At 44.3% G+C, this 19,560-nt stretch overlaps 4 protein-coding genes across 4 annotated transcripts in view; 3 read left to right on the top strand and 1 right to left on the bottom strand.

Annotated features, from left to right (window-relative positions):
* Nucleotides 1-9,486, bottom strand: part of LOC6038550 (serine/threonine-protein kinase Genghis Khan) — a 140,342-nt gene extending 130,856 nt beyond the window's left edge. Inside the window, exon 1 of the mRNA XM_038252850.1 lies at nt 8,654-9,486. The gene's annotated coding sequence lies outside the window, so the exon portion shown is untranslated. The remainder of the gene's footprint in view (nt 1-8,653) is intronic.
* On the top strand, nt 1,392-6,803 carry LOC119766023. Its single transcript, XM_038250356.1, has one exon. It carries the CDS (start codon nt 1,392-1,394, stop codon nt 6,801-6,803), a length of 5,412 nt encoding a protein of 1,803 aa, XP_038106284.1.
* A 2,593-nt stretch (nt 9,487-12,079) lies between the features above and the next one.
* On the top strand, nt 12,080-12,736 carry LOC119766022 (AT-rich interactive domain-containing protein 2-like). The gene is made up of 2 exons (XM_038250355.1): nt 12,080-12,221; nt 12,352-12,736. Exon 2 carries the CDS (start codon nt 12,362-12,364, stop codon nt 12,734-12,736), a length of 375 nt encoding a protein of 124 aa, XP_038106283.1. The 5' UTR covers nt 12,080-12,221; nt 12,352-12,361.
* Nucleotides 12,737-16,698: 3,962 nt separating this feature from the next.
* On the top strand, nt 16,699-18,505 carry LOC6038551 (nuclear inhibitor of protein phosphatase 1). Its single transcript, XM_001848285.2, has 6 exons — nt 16,699-16,910; nt 16,985-17,036; nt 17,090-17,470; nt 17,533-17,613; nt 17,711-18,152; nt 18,213-18,505. Exons 1-6 carry the CDS (start codon nt 16,882-16,884, stop codon nt 18,311-18,313), a joined length of 1,086 nt encoding a protein of 361 aa, XP_001848337.2. The 5' UTR covers nt 16,699-16,881; the 3' UTR covers nt 18,314-18,505.
* Nucleotides 18,506-19,560: the final 1,055 nt, after the last annotated feature.

Here is a 19,560-nt window from a genome sequence, read left to right as displayed (position 1 = left end):
TATTTTGAAAATATACAAGAAAAAAGAAGGGGAGAACCTTATTTTATTTTATTCATTCCAATCGACTGTTCATATTGAACTAATAAACTTGTCTGTAAATTGCATGTCAAGGTTTAAATCAGATAATATTTATTTCTGAAGCATTCATTACTGGGAATAGATCTTGCTTAGTTGTTGGGCAATAAAAACAAAGCTATTATGGAATAAAAATAAACTATTTTTTTTGTAACCTTTTTTAAACACTTTTTTTAATAAAATAAGATATTAACCCCTTCTGGCCAAGATCAAAGTTGAGATATTTTTAAACGTTTTTATTTACCGTGACCAAATTGGATGAAAATTGAATTTGATATTTTTTCAAAGAGGGTTGTGCAAGAAGAAGTTGTTTAATAGTATTCGAAATATTACAGTCTGTAAGGGCGGGGCGTGAGAGTTAATTATGAAAAGTATGTATTGTTTAATTTAAACCACTTTTTGCACTATGAAATTCTTTTAAGCTAAGTCATTTATTAGCCTGAATACCATGTTACAAAAACTATACCATAAATAAAACCATAAAAAATCATTAAAAAAAAAACAAATTCGTATCATATGAAAGGTGCCCAAAAAAAACAAACATATTTTAAAACTCGCTACAAATAATTTAAAACTTTGAGTTGTGATTTCATGAAAAAGTGTTTCAATTGAAAAAGCACGAGAAATTAGATTCTTAAGCTAATTTCAATGATTATCTTTTTATTCATAAGATGAACATAATTTTTGCATTTTTTTATATCAACTTTATCTGTCAATGTTATTTATAAGTGTTTGTCGTAAAATTAGTGTTTTCAATTTAGCGTATAAATCTTTTTCTATTTTGTTCCCACCTCTACATTATCATCTTGAAATAAAGCTACCTTAAGTTTTTACTTGTCGCTCGCACAGAAAGGACGCGCGTTTTTTCTTCTCTGCCGAAATTTGATGTGAAAAATACAGTCCACTAGAAAATCGCGAAGTTTTTGGAAAACATTTGGTCCTTCAAGGCCGGATCACTGAAGTAGTGTCCGGGAGTGAAAAAGACGGATTGACCGGCGGGGAAATCCGAATCGAACGTTCGCGAGCGAAGTGTTTGCGAGTGAAAGCGTGGGGCGCGGGGCGTAGCACCCACGCGCGAAAAAGTGCTTTATTCCGGAAGTCAGCGGACGGGCGGCTGTAGAGCAGTCCGAAAAGAAACGTTTGACGGTTCCGGAAGAAAAAAGTGCGAAAACCGACCCTTGGGGTCCGCGCGTGAAAAAAGTGCGAAAAAAGAACTCTTCCGGAGTGGTTCGTTGGGCGTAGGAGCCACGTGGCGAGAAAGACTCTTCCGGCTTGGGGCGTAGCACCCATCTCGCGAAAAAAGAGCATGGAATAGCATGACTCTGCCGCGTACTCCTAAAAGCGGGAAAAAGAAGAAGAAGAAGAATACGCCCAAGAAGAAACCAGAAGTGCCAGAGGAAGAACACGAAAGCGGTGACGACACGGAAAAAGAAGTGACCCCGGTAAAGAAGCAACTGGAAGAGCAGCGTCGGAAGCAGAAAATTCGAGAAATGGAGGAGCAACTCAACGCGCTTGTTCGACAGCGGGAGGCGATGGAGAGCAAGCTGAAGCGGTTGCAGACGGCGCTCAAGACCAGCGTGGCTGCGCCGAACCCGAACTTGCGCAACGGACACTTCTTGAAGCAGCAATTAAGCAACGCGAGAGACTGCTTCTCGAAGTTTGGTGAGTACCAGGGTCAAATCCACGCGATGCCTCTGAACGCAGACCAACGAACGCACCACGAAAGAATCGAGCTGAACTTTGAGACGTTGTACGACAAGGTGTGCATCGATCTCAACGAATACCTTGAGAGGCTCGAGAAACCTGGGGTCGCTGCTCTAGTTCCGGCAGCTCCTACCAACGTCGGTGTGCAGCAGGTTCTTCCGCCGTTGAGTGTACCACTCCCGAAGTTCGACGGCACGTTTGAGACATGGTACTCGTTTAAGTCCATGTTCCAGAACATAATGGCACGATACACAAACGAGGCACCATCGATCAAACTGTACCACCTCCGGGACGCGCTGATTGGAAGGGCAGCCGGCGTGATTGACCAGGAGATGGTCAATAATAATGACTACGACGCGGCGTGGGCTCTTCTTGAGGAGTTGTATGAGGACAGACGGGCGATCATCGAACGGCACATTGAGAACATCTTCGCCATGCCAAAGATCACCCGCGACAACACCGCCGAGCTTCGGAAAGTGATTGACGTCTGCGTGAAGAACATCGAAGCTCTCAAGAAGTTGAACCTTCCGGCCAACGGACTGGGGGAGCAGATGGTAGTTAACCTGCTGGTCTCGAGAATGGACAAGGACATGCGCAGAGCATGGGAAGCAAACCAGAAGGCGGGAGAGTTGCCGACCTACGAGGCCACGATCGTGTTCTTGAAGGAGAAGCGTAGAATCGCGGACAAGCTGGAGCAGAACAGTGAAAGTGAAAAAGTGAAACCGCAACGGTCGGTAACAAAAACGAAGACCCTGGTGGTGGCCAGCGAGGGGAAGTGTTCAGTGTGCAACCAGGACCATGAAGTGATAAAGGGTGAACAGTTCAAGCAGAAAAGTGTGAACGAGAGGTACATCCACTTGCGGAAGCATGGCCTGTGCTTTAATTGTCTGAGGAAGGGGCACCGCACCGATGGGTGCACGTCGACGAACTCGTGCCAGAAGTGCAGCAAGCGGCACCATACCCTGCTTCACACCGATGGGCCAAAGAAGCAAGAACCGGCTGCAAACACGGCGTCAACGGTCAGCGCAGAAGGCCGCACTCAATCCGTTCCACCGGCCACGGCGGGATCGTCCCAGGCTGGCCAAGGTCTGACACTCTGCACCACATCCGAAGCTCCAAGGAAGCAGACTCTACTCTCGACGGCTGTAGTGCTGGTTTACGGCGCCGGCAGCGTGCCCTACCTGTGTAGGGCGCTGATTGACTCGTGTTCACAGAACCATTTTGTGACCGAGCGCTTCGCCAACCTGTTGGCGAGCAAAAAGGAACGGGCTGATTACCGAGTCAGCGGATTGAACGGGGGAACTACCAGAATCAGTCACCTGGTGCGCGCGAAGGTCAAGTCCCGCGTTGGCAACTTTGCTGCCGACCTCGAGCTCCTGGTGGCCCCGAAGATCACTGGCGACGTGCCGGTGAAGACGATCGACATCGATGGGTGGAACTTGCCACCAGACGTTGAACTTGCGGATCCCAACTTCAACCAGCGAGGCCGAGTCGACATGCTGCTCGGAGCGGGCATATTCTGGGATCTCATGAAGGCGAAGAGAATCACGCTGGCGGCGAACCTCCCATCGCTCAGAGACACGGAACTGGGCTGGGTGGTCGGTGGCGTGATGTCTGAAGGAACACCAGTGATCGCACGTACGTTCTGCACCATGAACGAAGACGAAGAGCTGAACAAGCTGCTGAACCGGTTTTGGGAGATCGAAGGAGTTGAAGATCTGCGGCGACCGGTGACGTCGACGGCTGAAGAGTGTCTCGAGCACTTCCGGAGCACGTACAGTCGAAAGCCAGACGGGAGGATTGTTGTTCGCCTCCCGTTCAACGAGCGCAAGAGTGACCTGGGCGTGTCACGAGAGATGGCGATTCGTCGGTTCCTGAACCTCGAGCGGCGGCTTGATCAACAACCCGACCTGAAACAAGAGTACGCCAAGTTTATTCACGAGTACGAGCAGCTTGGACACATGAAGGAAGTCGATGTCGGACCGTCCGAACCACCTGGATCCGCATACTACCTGCCGCATCACTGCGTCTTGCGGCCCAGCAGTACTACAACGAAGTTGAGAGTCGTGTTTGACGGCTCTGCGAAAACGTCGACTGGAGTGTCCATAAACGACGCGCTGAAGGTTGGCCCCACGGTCCAGAACGACCTGCTGTCGATCCTGCTGAACTTCCGCTGCTACCGGTACGTCTTCACCACGGACATCCCGAAGATGTTCCGCCAGATTGAGCTGCACCCCGAAGACACGCCGTACCAGCGCATACTTTGGCGTGACGACCGATCGCAGCTGTTGAAGGTGTTCGAGCTCAAGACGGTGACTTACGGCCTGGCGTCATCTCCGTTCCACGCGACGATGGCGTTGAACCAGATTGCGGAGGATGGCGAGAAGGAGTTCCCGTTGGCCTCGGCGGCACTGAAGAAATCGTTCTACGTGGACGACGGACTCTGCGGAGCGCAGAGTGTAGAAGAAGCCCGATTGCTCAGTCGAGACTTGCGTAAGCTGCTGAACACCGGCGGCTTTGATGCGCACAAATGGTGCGCAAATGATCCAGCGATTCTCGAAGAAGTCCCGGAGAGCCTCTGGGGAACAACGTTCGACCTGAAGGACGCGGCTGCCAAGTCGGTCGTGAAGACGCTGGGTGTGGCGTGGAACGCGTCGCAGGACTGGTTCACCTTCACCGTGCTGCCCCCGAGGAGAGAGAAGCCGCTGACGCGGCAGAAGGTGCTCAGCGAAATTGCCAAATTCTTTGATCCACTTGGCCTGGCTGGTCCGGTGGTGACAACTGCGAAGCTGATCTTGCGGAAGGTCGGCACGTTGAAGAACATCGGCTGGCTTGACCCGGTTCCGGATAGTGTGGCCAACGAGTGGCGTCGATTCCGGGAGCAGCTGCCTGCACTGAACGACTTTCGGGTCTCCCGGTGGGTCTACGACGAAAGAGCAGAACGCGTGGAACTCCACGGTTATTCCGATGCGTCGGACGATGCGTACGGCGCGAGCGTGTACGCACGCAACATTTACCCGGACGGCGAGATCACGATGCGGTTAATTTGCAGCAAGTCAAAGCTTCTTCCGAAGAAGGTCAAGAACGTGCCGAAAGAAATCAGCACTCCAAAGGGTGAACTTGAGGGTGCGCTGCTTCTCGCTGAACTGGTTGACAAGCTGGTAAACGTCGTCGATGTTTGCTTTGATTCGGTGAATTTTTGGTGCGATTCACAAGTAGTGCTGAGCTGGATCGCGAAGAAGCCCGAAGACCTGGAATTGTTCATGGCCAACAGAGTGAGGAAAATCCAGCAGCTGACCAGCAAGTACCGGTGGGGATACATTCCGACGGATGACAATCCTGCCGACCTGATTTCGAGAGGCGTGATGCCCCAGAACTTGATCCAGCGGGTCAATTGGAAGGACGGGCCGGTGTCGATGAACAATCGCACAATCGAGGTTGTGCAACCCCCCCTTCTCGACGGCGCGGACCTCCCGGGATTGCGATCCACGAAGTGTCTGGCGCTGGCGGCGCCGATTCAGCGATTGCGGATCTTCGACAAGCTCGGAGATTTCCGTCGACTGCTGCGCAGCATGAGCATTGTGGTGCGGTTTGCGAACTACATCATCTCAAGAAGGAAGGTTGTGGTAAAGGGCCTGCCGACGAGCGAGGAGCGCGCGGCGGCGCAGAAGCTAATCTTGCGCTTGGTGCAACGAGAGGCGTTCCAGACCGAGCTGCTGGCGTTGAAGGAGAACCACTCGCACCGTTTGCGAGGACTGAACCCGTTCATCGATCCTGACGACGGCCTTCTGAGAGTTGGCGGTCGAATCAAACAAGCTTTCGTGCCGTACGACAGCCGGCACCAGATCCTGATGCCTGCCAAGCACCCTGTCACGGAATCGTTCATCCGCTACGAGCACGTGAAGAACCTCCACGTGGGCCAGAAGGGTCTGCTTGCGCTGATACGCCAACGCTTTTGGCCGATGAACGTCAAGACGACTATCCGGAAGGTGATTCGGGGATGCGTGACGTGCTTCCGAGTCAACCCGATGAAAACGGCCCAGCTGATGGGAGACCTCCCGTCCTACCGAGTACAACCGGCCCCTGCGTTCTTCCACACCGGTGTCGATTTCGCAGGACCGTTCCTGATCAAGTCGCTGACCGCAGCACGAAGGCCGATGATGACGAAGGGGTACGTGTCCCTCTTCGTGTGTATGAGCACGCGAGCTATACACCTGGAACTGGTCTCAAGTCTCACGACGGATGCCTTCCTCGCCGCCTTGCGGCGGTTCACTGGACGTCGAGGCCTGGTGAACAAGATGCACTCCGACAACGCAACCAACTTCGTTGGGTCGGAGACCGAACTCGAGCGACTGGCCAAGTTGTTCGCCGAGGAGCAGCACATCGAAAGGGTGGAGGAGTTCTGCAGCAGCCACGGAATCACCTGGAGCTTCATCCCGCCGCGCAGTCCGCACTTCGGTGGGATCTGGGAAGCTGGGGTGAAATCGGTCAAGCATCATCTTAAGCGAGTAGTAGGCAACCAGAAACTCACCTTCGAAGAGCTGACTACCGTGCTGGTGCAAATTGAAGCCGTGCTGAATTCGCGGCCCTTGACGCCGTGCTCGGACGACCCGAACGATTTGACCGCAGTGACTCCAGCACACTTTTTGATCGGGCGAGAGATGCGCGCGGTTCCCGAGCCGTCCTACCTCCACCTGAAGCAGTCGACGCTGTCCCGCTGGCAACACGTGCAGGCAATGCAGCAGCAGTTCTGGAAGAGGTGGATTGCGGAGTATTTGCCGGAGCTGCAGAACCGCCAAAAGTGGTTCAAAACTACCAAGATCCAGCCGGGCGCTTTGGTGCTGATCAGCGACCCGAACGCTCCGCCGATGCAGTGGCAACTTGGTCGAATCATCGCGCTGCATCCCGGAAAGGACGACGTCACCAGGGTGGTGACACTACGAACGGCGAAGGGCGAGTGCAAGCGAGGCGTGACGGAGATTTGCTTGCTTCCGCTGGACCAGGAGACGACCGAGGAGGATTGAAATGCGGACGTGCATTTCAACGTGGGGAGGATGTTTGTCGTAAAATTAGTGTTTTCAATTTAGCGTATAAATCTTTTTCTATTTTGTTCCCACCTCTACATTATCATCTTGAAATAAAGCTACCTTAAGTTTTTACTTGTCGCTCGCACAGAAAGGACGCGCGTTTTTTCTTCTCTGCCGAAATTTGATGTGAAAAATACAGTCCACTAGAAAATCGCGAAGTTTTTGGAAAACAATAAGCATATTCTCTCGAATTGGTCACTTAGACAAATTTAAATGCATTTTTTTGGGTTTTGGGGTATGGATTTTACTCAATTTCTAAACACCTTGATTTAAAAAATAATACTTCACAACAAAAAATATGAACGTTGTTTTTTATTTACTTGGTACAATTTCAAAGACAGCATATAAAATTAGAGTTGGTATATTTTCTTAAAGTTGTATGATTTTTTACAAGCAGTTAAGCCATTAATTGATCCTCACACTCATTTGGACCATTAAAGTTGCTGGTCTATACAATTTTGTTGCAAAATATTTATCATAAGCGGGATCAGAATAATTTTCGATAAATTCAAAATTTCCCGGGAATGCCCGGGAAATTAGTTGAAATTTCCCGTTCCCGGGAATTTTGTATCCCCGGGATGGATTCTCCATCACGACTTGATAAGCTTAGAATGGAATTAGGAATACCGCTACAACCAACCCGCAACCAACCAACCACTTTGACAAAGGATGCCAAAATTACCTCAAAATATCAATTTTATAAAATTGGATAAAGGGTTCTTTTCCAGTCACGGCGTTCTAGCAGATTTCTTACAAAGCTGGATATTCTCATAGCATTCTAGCAGAAATGTTCTACCGTGCTAGCAGGATTCTGACAGAACCAGCTCTGCTAGAATATTTCGTGACTGGGTTACTTCTGTTCCAGCTCGGGATACCAACTGACGACCTTTAAATTGTTATAATTTTAGTTTTGAAATTTTATTCCTCTACGTTTTTGTAAACCATCTTTTCAGTTTTTATTTTATTTTTATTTTGTAATCTAACTAAATCTAATCCAACACAAACGCATCCAGTCCGATGAAAGCATGCAGGAAAGTCATTATTAATAATTACAGTACAGTACAGAACACCCGAAAATGCATTACAAAAATTAAAGCGGCCAGCCCTACTGCGTTGTGTTTACCGCAAAGAGGATTCTGTGAACGGATCACATTTCACATAATCTACAGGGGAGGAAGGATGCGTGGACATACCGTACCAAACACTCCGAAACAGTTGTGGTTGGGTGTGTAAGTATAAATTTGGCAAATATTTATATTGTAAGGATGGGTTCGTGAAAATGGAGCAATGGGGATTGGGAAAATAGAAGAAGGGGTAGGAAGGATATTTCATTTGATCAATAGAATATAATATAGGGAAAAAAAGTTATTTAGCAAAAAAAAGGAAAGAGATCTTATCAAAGCCAAAAGATATCAACGACCCAAAAAACTTGAAAAAACACCGGAGAAAAACGTCAACTTTATTTTTTTATGGTTTTGAGAATAGATGTTTTAAAAAAAATTATGGTCACAGATTGGTTATGTTTAGGACTGTTTATACTTTTCAATCCAGAAGGTAAACAAAATAAAAATGGGATTCAAACCAGCGACTTCCAGATTGTGAGTCCAGTGCGCGGTCCGATTGCTCCACACGGGCGAGACACTAAACTGATGTGGGATAATGGAAAACTAATGACCCAAAAATAATTATAAATATAATCAATCTGGACAAAAAGTGTTTAAGTATAAAGAATTACTCTGTTTAATAAAAAATAAATGTAGCAAATTTAAATAAGTTCTTCGACTTACCTTCAAAAATCTCGGCGGCCCTTATTTCCAGAGCCCGTGTTGTCTGTCTGCTTTAGGGCAGGTTAACTCGCCGTAGTTGTCTTCCGTGTGTGTATTAAAAAACGGCACACACACCCGCACCCGCACACACCCACAGCCACAAACAGTACCGCTAGGAGCAGAGTACACAAAGCAGCCGGAGCGTCAACCAGTCGAACTATGATCAATGAGACGACCTTTCACACACAAACTCTCAAAAAACACACACACATGAAAGCGAGGTGCGCGTAATAAAATTTACACATTCACCAATCATCTACGATTTGTTGGGTGTTATTTTTTACCAATATTTAATTTATTTTGAATTTTCCACAAATCAGCAAATTAGGCTTTACACTACTTCTTCCAAGCTGAACAAGCACAAAATTCTGCCGACGTTCCCGTAGCTCGAGCTGGTCCTCCCACAAACTCCCGGTGGCCACCGGGGCCCCCGCCGTCGAAACCCGAAACTCCGTCCAGGAGGGATTGTACCTCTTGTACAAATTTATTTTTTTCCTCGAAGCAACATGGCCGAACTAGACCGACCGACCGACCGAACTTGACTTGACAGGAGACGACGGAATTCACGGCTACCCCCGGAGTTGAGTTGGCTTTCGTTGTCAAACTGTCCGCACCGGAATCACACACTTCAATCTGTACCCCAGTGACGGGTACCCGGAAGGACAGCGCGCGCCGACTTGGTAGAATATCGGTAAAATTGGGAATCTTTTCTCGCACGGAACTGACGGATCGAAGGGGAAGAAAAAAAAGTTCACGCGTACACCTCCTCGCGACTCCGACTTCAAAACTCAACTAAAAATTTTAACACGAAAGCTCTCGCAGCGCGAGTTTGACAGAAGCGAAAGCTCACACGTTTAAATGTGTTTGATGGGTTTGTGATTTAGTTGGCCAACGTTTTGCAAAATGGGTTATATGTAATCATTGTTGGGTACTCGAGGCCTGATATTTCTTTTTAATTTATATTTTTAATACACGCAAAATCCACATAACACAGATCTGTGTAAAATTTGACACAGATTGCCCAAAACCGGGAATACACAGAATCTGTGTAGAAGCCTTGTACACAGATCTATGTACAGCCGCTGTCTGTCAAATCTGTGTAATTTTTATTAAACAAACTGTGTAAAATTTTACACAGATCTGTGTAGGATTTTACACAGATCTGGGTAGAATATTAAATATGGTTTTGATTCTGAAGATGATTTTGAACATATATTTTAAAAATATAAGGTAAAATAAAGCACATTTTATTAGCTTAAGTCTGAGATTTTAAACATAATAAACATTTGAAGGAGCCGCAGTATCCGTTTGCTCGTTTTGTCTCCGGAACTCCTCCTCTGGAATAGCTGGTGTGGATAGTTTCGCAGCGGGCAAGCCTGGCGCTTCTGCCGCACACGAAATAGGACATCGAAGAGAAAAGCTATCAATCTGGAATAAAAATCGTGAGAGGTTAGAATAAAGGTTAGCTATTTTTCATGAGATGCATTACCTGAAAAGTTGAAAATCCAATCTAGGACTGATACTTATTGGAACCGATGGCCGAAATGATAAAAAATCTAATAGAGAAAGACAATTTAACAATACTTCATGGAAAAAATCACAAGAAATAACTTACCAAATTTCTCGGAGCTGCATGAAAGCCGCCATCTTAAGTTTTTTGGTTTTTACCCAGATTTGAAACGAAAGCTGATCGAAAATCTGTGTAATTTTTTACACAGATCTGTGTTATAAAACTACACAGTTTTGACAGCTAGAACATGTTCTACAATCTGTGTAATTTTTTTACACAGATCTGTGTTATGTGGATTTTGCGTGTAGTTCTCAGTCACAGCATTCTAGCAAAATTCGAGGGGAACGACAGCAATCATTTGAGGTTTCATTCCGCCAGATTTTGTCAACTTTTCTTCATTTTTTTTTCAGCCGAATTTGCATTGTTTAATCGAATTGCATTTCATTTTACTTTAGAGTTTAAGCAAAGTGACAGAGTAAATACCAAAACAAAACAAACGTTAAAACGGTCAAGGCACGTCAAGGCAAGAATGTGATTTCTGATTACATTCGGAGAAATCGAATGAAAGGCCTTCTAAATTTACTGAAATCTGCACTACTGAAATTTTGGGATTGCCTCAAAAGGCCGAAACTCAAAAGGCAGAATCTCGGATGGCCGAAATTCAAAAGGCCGAATTTTGTCATTTGTCCAGAAGGCAGAATGTCTCAAAAGGCCGAATATCTCAAAAGGCAGAATGATTATGGAATTCAGAATTTCACGCTTTTCATTGATTATGATGTCGAAAGATACAGTTAACTAACGAACTGTGTTCTTTTTTATAATTTTAAGCGAAATAAGTACATAATTAGTACATTCTGTTTATCTATATCGATTATATTGTTACCACGCATACAAGTGAGTAGAGTAGAATGAATTAAAGCATTTCAAAGTGTTTCAACTTGTTGTTTATTGAACTATGGTGACGATAACCGAAATTTGATCATTCGTCACAAATTACTTAAATGAATTCAAATAATTACAATTATTTTTTTGCGGCAAATAAAAATTAACTTTTAAAATTTAGTTTGCAGCAATTCTAGAATGTTATGCCTTCTTTATTTCGAAACCAATGTTTACTACATAACTACGGTTTATAAAAATAATAACAGCATACCGCGCCCAAAAAGGCGGAAACGCGCCTTTTTGGGCGCGGTTTGCCTTATGAGGTTCGGCCTTTTGAGCATTCGGCCTTTCGGGATTCGGCCTTATGAGAATTCTGCCTTTCAAGTAATTTGGCCTTTTGAATTTCGGCCTTTCGGGATTCGGCCTTTTGAGATTCGGCTTTTCGTAGGAGCACACAAAAAAATATTTCTGTAATGACAAAAGCATTTTACTCTTAAATTAATAAGTGGGTATTGCTTATTGCGAGATAAAATCACGTTTCTCCTTCGCTGGGAGTGACAGGAGATTATTGCCGCCCAACTACCGCAGAGTAAAAATCAGCAAGTTGAACTGAAATTCTGCGTTGATTTGGCTGTCAACTTGGTTTGTTTTGAATATTTTCCAAAAAGTCAGCTGAAAACTCAAGGCAACCTTTGACAACAGCCAAAAATTTGTTCTGTGGTTGTCATGCGGCTGTCATGCGACCATTATCTTGCGGTCATATCACCGCGCGTGAACTCTAATTATTAACGCCCGCAATAATAAAATTTGCTAAATTAAAAGTTTTTTTCTTGTTTTAAAAACGAAAACTTTTACTGCTGAAGTTTTTGAAAATCTCACTACCAATTGATTTAAAAGTGTTAACTTTTAACACGGCTGGATAATTTCTTTCATTTTGTGGTTCTCGTATAACCGTGTTCCTAAGTCCCAAATGTAAACAAACTTTTTGGTAGTTCCGGTGGTGATTCCAGGACGCGAAATCGAACGCGGCCGCAGCCAGAACACGGACGAGGATTCCTTCGTGAGCCAAAGCGGCAGCAGCGGAACGCCTTCGAAGGTGGCTGGTGCGGGTGCAGGACGAGGTCGGAGAGTTTAGGGGTAAAGTTGGTTTTCGAAAAGGACAAGGCTAGCTTCCTACAGAACCTGCAGCTGTTTCACAACAGGAATGGATTAGAAGGAATCTTGGATGTTTTGTGGGTTTTGTGATTGATTTTATTTGTTTTTGCAGGACGCCGTTGATGCGGTTGCCGAAGATCACAGGTCGAGATGTGGATTTGCACCGATTGTTTTCGATGGTGGTGACCCGGGGTGGTTGGTTGAAGGTCAATTCCCGCAAGGACTGGGACGAGATTATCGAGGAGATGGCGCTGCAGAAGAGGAAGAGATTGACAACGAGAAGCGGCATAATTGAAGGTAGTCAGCAGCGCTATGTTCCGGAAGTGATGAGGGGACAGTGTGGGATGTCCTGCGAGTTGTATAAGTATCCCGAGTACGATGAGCTGATTTTGTCGTTGTTGACAAACGAGCAAGACATCTCGATCAACGTTTGCATGCTGATGGCCAACGAGAGCAAACAAACGCTAAAGGTGGATTCGAGCCAAACATTTCATTAGGGCACAAAACCAAAACGTAAACATTCGGGATTATTCCACTATTCCACTCATTAGTACACTCCCTACATGCCCTCCAAGAATCAGATTGATAGCAAACAATTTACCATTGAAAAAATCAAAAACACAAAAGGGCACATAACAATTTTCACTCCAAACCCAAAATAAAAGTTCAAATGTGCCCTTTTGTTTTTCGTTAGTTTTTCGTAGTTATGGAACTTTTTGTGTTATAAACTGAACTTTTCATACATTCTTAACACTAATTCACTTCAAAGCAAAGTTTGTTTTACTTTTCACCAAGCATTTCTGCAGAAAAAAAAAACTTCATCGAAATACACTATTTAATACGGTCCCGCGGATGCTGTTCAGTACACTTTTGTAGAATTTTTATGTTTTACATACCTTATCTACACCATTCAATCACAAAACTTCACCAATTATCAAAATTTCCACTGAATTCCTCATTATTTCTAACTAAACAAAAGGGCCCATAAACATCATTGAAAACAACAATCCGGTGACAGCGCTTTAGTGCCCTTTTAGTTCTCTTCGAAATTGCATTAAGAAAGGGCCCATTATGAACAGCAGTTGGAAAGCTAAAAGGGCCTAATAACGAGATTTTTTTAAATTATGAGTTTTATTGCGAAAATCAACATAAATTAAGAAGCAGTAATGCAAAGTTGAGGATAATGATGTGTTTTATCGAATCATCAGTAAAAATACCATCAGTCAAGCTTATTTTTTAAATAGGAATTGAAACAAGTTGTCCATTTTTTGCAAGCGATTTTCTCGAATCGCTGTTTTTGCTTTTGTGCCCTAATGAAATGTTTGGCTCGGATTGATGTCCGAAGCTGATTACGGTTCTGTTGGCGCACGGCACCGGAGTTTTCAACCATTTCTCGCTGCGTAACATGTTTGACGAGTATTACGCAAACATCCGGAAGAACAGTTGGTACCGGTTCTGGAAGGCCTGTACGAAAGGCCGCTGGTTCTGGAGCTGTCGTACTTGGATTACTTCCAGAACTTGGAATAAGATCCGAAGAAGTCACCGGTGAGTATTGAGAAAGCGTTCAGTGCAAGGTTCAGTGTCTAGCCAACTTCACTTACTTTCAAACTTTTTCAGCAACTCCTCGTCCGCGAACGCTCGACCTGCGACGGCGCAGCCGAATTAACTTGGACGACGAACTGGCAACATCTGTATCATTCTCGAAGGAGGACGAAGTGTTGGAAAACGATTCCGGTTCCAAGGGCCTCATCAGCCTTAAGTACCGAATGCGCTTCCATAACCGGAAACTACTCGTTCAGGCGCTTAACTTCCCAGGCGGAAAACGTCGGCTTCCCTTCCCGAATCAACAGCCAATGGCCAACTCCTCCAAGCCTGTCTTGATGAAGGCCGGCAACGAGACCAATATGTTCTCTACATCGCTGTCGAGCGTCGAAACGTCCGTCCGAAACCGTCCAGCCTGGGGTCTTCGGAAGTGACCGGTGACGTACCGTAAGAATCGGTATAGTTTGGACTCTGATGTTGGGCAACCTTGGGCAGAAGCGTTAAATACAATAAAAAAATGTTTTTTAGCATGCTGTTTTGAACTTTTAAAAATAAATATAAATTCAAGCTTATTTTTCTGAAATTATCACTGTAGTATTAAATGTAGTTTTTTCTTGTCATAAAAGGTTTCCTTTCCAATTAAAAGTAAAACACTTTTACCGATACAACGATTTTGTTCCAGAAATGCATGGTAGTATCAAAAACTTTCCAACTTTTAAATTAAAAAGTTTGAACTTTCTACGAATATTCACCAACGCGAACTTTTAATCCAACGAACGATCTTTTTAAATTTAGAGTATTTTTTCTTTGTGTGAGACCCGAAATTTTCAGTAAATGAAAACTTGCTGAAATTTCAGCAAACTTCGACAGCTCCATACAAATTTTAACTGATTTTCAGCGAAAAACTAACTGAAGATTTCAGTAGTGCAGCTTTCAGAAAACAAACATCAGAATTTGCTGTGTAGATACCAGAGCATGATCTGTTGCCGTCGGATTGCTTCCACCAGCAGCATCCTACGAAGCGAAGACGATGAAACGGCCAACACGGTGCATCGGACTCTTCTCCGCTTAATAGGTCCTCACGCCAGTTTCCCATTTTCCGATGTCTCGGTCATCGGTTTCCCATTTCTTGCTTCGGGGTCAGCCTGCATACAACGGCCACATTCGCTTCATTGATCCCCTGCATGTCCTGGCCCTAAAACTCTCTCGACTCCATAAGTACCCAGAGCACCGTTTGGGAACCTGTTTCCTCGCTTCAAAATGTGGCCACACCGGAGATTGCTGTTAACAAAAAACATATTTTCTTAAGTGTCATTTTTGACATTACGTTCGACAGGTTGCCGATCGATTTCGTCGAAATTTTAACTCGCTGAAGTCAGATTTGCTTCGGTGAAGTCGGATTTGCTTCGCTGAAATCGGATTTGTTCAGATTTGTTGGATTTCACACGCTAAGTCAGATTCAATCGGATTTGAAAAATATGCTTAATTTTTAACCAAAATCTCAGATATTCCGCTTAGTCGTTCCCCTCGGTTGCGCCGTACAAAAATTGTGTGGTTTTTCGTAAGCGTGTATTTTGATTGTTGTCTGCCTTCACAATAAACATACTTTAAATGTGTTGGTAAATTTCCGACTAAAAAGCCTTAAGCTAAGAACAAGATAGTCCGTTCGACGCAGTGGTGAACGCAGAACGCTGTGCCAGTTCGATTTTTCCATCAACTGTCAGTCGAACAATCTGCAGGGGTTGCTTTGTTCAATGGTCGATTACTGACAGGCTATGATGACAGGCGCAAAATTTTGCGTTTGCGTTCAGGCCTGACGGACAATCTTGTTCTTACCTTTATAATCTTGCTTATCCAGGTTTTTAAGCGAAGATGGCGTTTGAATGGTGAACGTCCGAAATGTCAAAATCACGCAGTGGTACCAATATTCCGAAAAAAGTGGGCCATGGCATGACAGCCACATTTGTTTTCTAATGTTGGTGCTATTGCGCGATTTTGACATTTCGGATGTTCGCCATTCAAACGCTAAAAAAAAAAAGCAAAGTAATCCACTTTAACGACCCCCGGGTCTTTTGTGGTCTATGTTGCAAGTTTCTGCTCATTTCTAGGCGTCCGAAGGTTATGTGTGGTGAGTCACCCAAAACCTCTTTTACGCAAATGGACCGACGTTTTACTTCCCCATCCGATAGAAGGCGTGGTCAGGCAAATCTCGTCTCGAAAAATGCCACCGGGTCCGTCTGGGATTGAACCCAGGCCATACTGGGGTTCAGAGGCTACCACGCTAACCACTAAACCACCGGACCCGGTGCATTCAAACGCTATCTTCGCTTAAAAACCTGGATAATAATTCTTTGTCTTTAACTTTTGAAATTGAAAGTTTTTGATTTTTGAATCTTTTGTTTTAATCATATTTATGGCTCATATTTATCTGAGGTAATCTACACTCAAAATCAGAAGTACCCTTCAAAAAGGGTTTTATCTACCCTTTATCTGTCATCCCAAAGAAAAAAAACCCTTTTTGAGGGTTACTTCCACCCTTTTTTTCAAGTTCACCCGTCGTCACCCTTTTGCAAAGGGTTACTACCGGTAAACTTGAAAAAAGGGTGGAAGTAACCCTCAAAAAGGGTTTTTTTTCTTTGGGATGACAGATAAAGGGTAGATAAAACCCTTTTTGAAGGGTACTTCTGATTTTGAGTGTATAAGAGTTTTATTGAACAAAAATGTATTTTTGCGAGATTTTTTCAAGATTTCGTTGATCAACAAATAACAACAAATCATTCAGTTTGTGTAAGCGTGCAAAACGAAAGCTCCTCTCGTCTGCCCTGCGCCAACTCGTTGGGCAGTATTTTGAAAGTTCTGCCCGCGTGCCACTTCGATGCATTTCTCAACGCACCAACACTGTTTTCTCGCGTTCGCGTAAAAGTTCTAAACGTCAAAGCTCACGCGAAGGAAAACATTGACGAAATTTTGCTCCAACATGAAGTTAATTGCATTTTCGTGAGATAATTCTCAATCTTGTGGCTGAAATAGGTTCTTATTTGGTGAAAATTACGCTCCTCGACCGGAAGAAAGTGGTGTGGGACAATAACAACCCGTAGCCATGTCGAATCACTACGAAATACCATCCTGGTAAGATTTGAACGCGGAGCAAGAATTCGATGGACTTTTTTTAAAACTAAATTTTATTTATTTTTCTCGTAAAGGGCCGGTAAACCTGCGGCAGGTCTTCATCTGGATGTCTTGAAGGATGATAAGGTAACTTGATAGATAATTCTTCGCACATTTGCTGATGTAGAGTTCTTTTTCAGCTGGTCCAGAAACTGATGATTGACGAGAAGAAGTGCTATCTCTTTGGCCGGAATCCGCAGATGAATGATTTCTGCATTGACCACGCCAGCTGCTCCCGGGTGCATGCCGCCTTTGTCTACCACAAGCACCTGAACATCGCCTATCTGGTGGATCTGGGCTCGACTCACGGAACGTTCATCGGATCGATCCGGCTTGAGCCGAACAAGCCAACGCAGCTGCAAATCAATTCCTCGTTTCATTTTGGGGCTTCCACGAGGTATTACACGCTGAGGGAGCGACCTTCCGTTGGGTCGCGCACCAACATTATGGAGGACATCCCGATGATGGACACGAGTGACGGAACGTACCTGGGACTGCCCGAGAGTCAAACGGATCTCGATGTTAGGAGACTTCCTTATTTTAAGGTTTATTGAAGTATTATAATGTTTGGTTTGGTTTGCAGAATTTGACGGAATACAACACTGCTCATAACCGACGGATTTCGATGTTGGGAATCGCCGACGAGTCCAGCACGTTCAAAAAGGTATCATTAATTTTTGAAATAAGTTGTACCTATTAACAAAAAAAGAACGATTCGCAAAATTTGCTCACTACAATAACTTCTTCTCCGTACTTTAAAGAACATGAAAAACAAGCGCAAGCGAAAGGGCGTCCAGTTCAACGAGGACGAAATCGTCATCAACCCCGAGGACATCGATCCCAGCATAGGCCGCTTCCGCAACCTGATCCAATCCACGGTCGTCCCGGTCGCAGCCAAGCGCTCGCGACTTTCGGACAACGTCAACTCGATGGGTCTTTCGACGTCGCCTTCCTCGAGCAAAACGCTCCAGCACTCGCACAGTCTGGTCCCGAGTCTGTATCACGGAATCGACGACCACCAGATGGACGGCCGTGGTGGCGTCGCCGGCGGCGGCTTCATGGACATGGACACCACCCCGAGCGGGCTGACCACCAAGCTGGGCATCATTCTGCCCAACCCGGCCCCGGATGTGAACCCCGTGAGCAGCGCGCCCGCCGCCCTGATGCCACCGCCGATGTACAGCAGCGTAGCGCCGAAGAGTGGTAAGATTCGCATTTTTCTAAACATAATTAACAAATAATAACCCACAGTTTCAATTGCAGTCAAAATTCGCGAACCCGAGCAGCCGGACGAGCCGAAGAAGAAAAAGTACGCCAAGGAGCAGTGGCCCGGCAGGAAGCCGCTCGGGTTGGGAGGTTTTTAAGATGGAAATTAACCGTTTGTGTCAGTTAGGACTAAGATTATTGCAAAACAATTATACGACGCGAGCAGCACGATGACAAACGTGTTCGATTATATTGTGTAACATATACCTATACAATTGTTGTATGTGGCTAAAAATTTGAATTGTATTTGATTGAATAAAATACATTATTCGAAAGTAAAAAGATTTAAATGTGTTGTCCTTTAAAATCAAGGGGCAAAAATTTGTTGTTTTTTTTTTTTCAAAAAACTTAAAATTTCTAATGTAAAGACTTCTTATCAACTGAAAAAAGTTTGAAATGTATTTTTCTGCGTTTAAAATCATATTTAGCATGTCTGGGATCGATTAAAAATATTTTGAATTTTTGTATAGTTCCATTGTACAGTACTGCAAAGTTTTTTTTTTCTTTCGGCGAAAAAAAAATCGTCAGTACAGTCCAGACTAGATTATCCGAAGTTTCGATTATCCGAAGGTTTGTTTGATACTTCGGATAATCGGATCACGAACAAAACTTTTTTTGTTTTTTTTTATTTTCTTGTTTTTAACATTAAATTTGAGTTCCGCAACCCAATTTTAGTCAAATTTGAATACACTCAAACCCCGATGGTTTGACACCAACTGTTGTCAAACGAACGGGGTCACCTTTTAGTTTGACACCACTTTTACACGGAGTTCACACACACTACCAAACGTTTGTTTTGATAGTGTGCGTGAGAGTCGTGTCACTTTTCAGTTTGACTTTGACCAATCAACGAGGTACAAACTAAAAATCAGATAATGAAAAAAAAAATGTTTTTTTCATGATTCGATTATCCGAAGTTTTGATTATCCGAAGTGAAATTGAATATTTTGAAAACTAACGATTGCACATCAATTGGACAGGTGAGCAATTCTCTGAGATTTCGGTCATTCGATTTTTTTTGTACTTTTTAATCCGGCTGAAACTTTTTTGGTGCCTTCGGTATGCCCAAAGAAGCCATTTTGTATCATTAGTTTGTCCATATAATTTTCCATACAAATTTGGCAGCTGTCCATACAAAAATGATATGTGAAAATTCAAAAATCTGTATCTTTTGAAGAAATTTTTTGATCGATTTGGTGTCTTCGGTAAAGTGGTAGGTATGGATATGGACTACACTGAAAAAAAATGATACACGGTAAAAAATTTTTTGGTGATTTTTAATTTCACTTTTTGTCACTAAAACTTGATTTGCAAAAAACATTATTTTTATTTTTTTTTATATTTT

This window comes from Culex quinquefasciatus, chromosome 2 (genome assembly GCF_015732765.1).
Source record: "Culex quinquefasciatus strain JHB chromosome 2, VPISU_Cqui_1.0_pri_paternal, whole genome shotgun sequence".
Lineage (NCBI taxonomy): Eukaryota > Metazoa > Arthropoda > Insecta > Diptera > Culicidae > Culex > Culex quinquefasciatus.
Note: the sequence above shows the minus strand (reverse complement) of the source record. Positions and strands in the feature narration are given on the sequence as shown.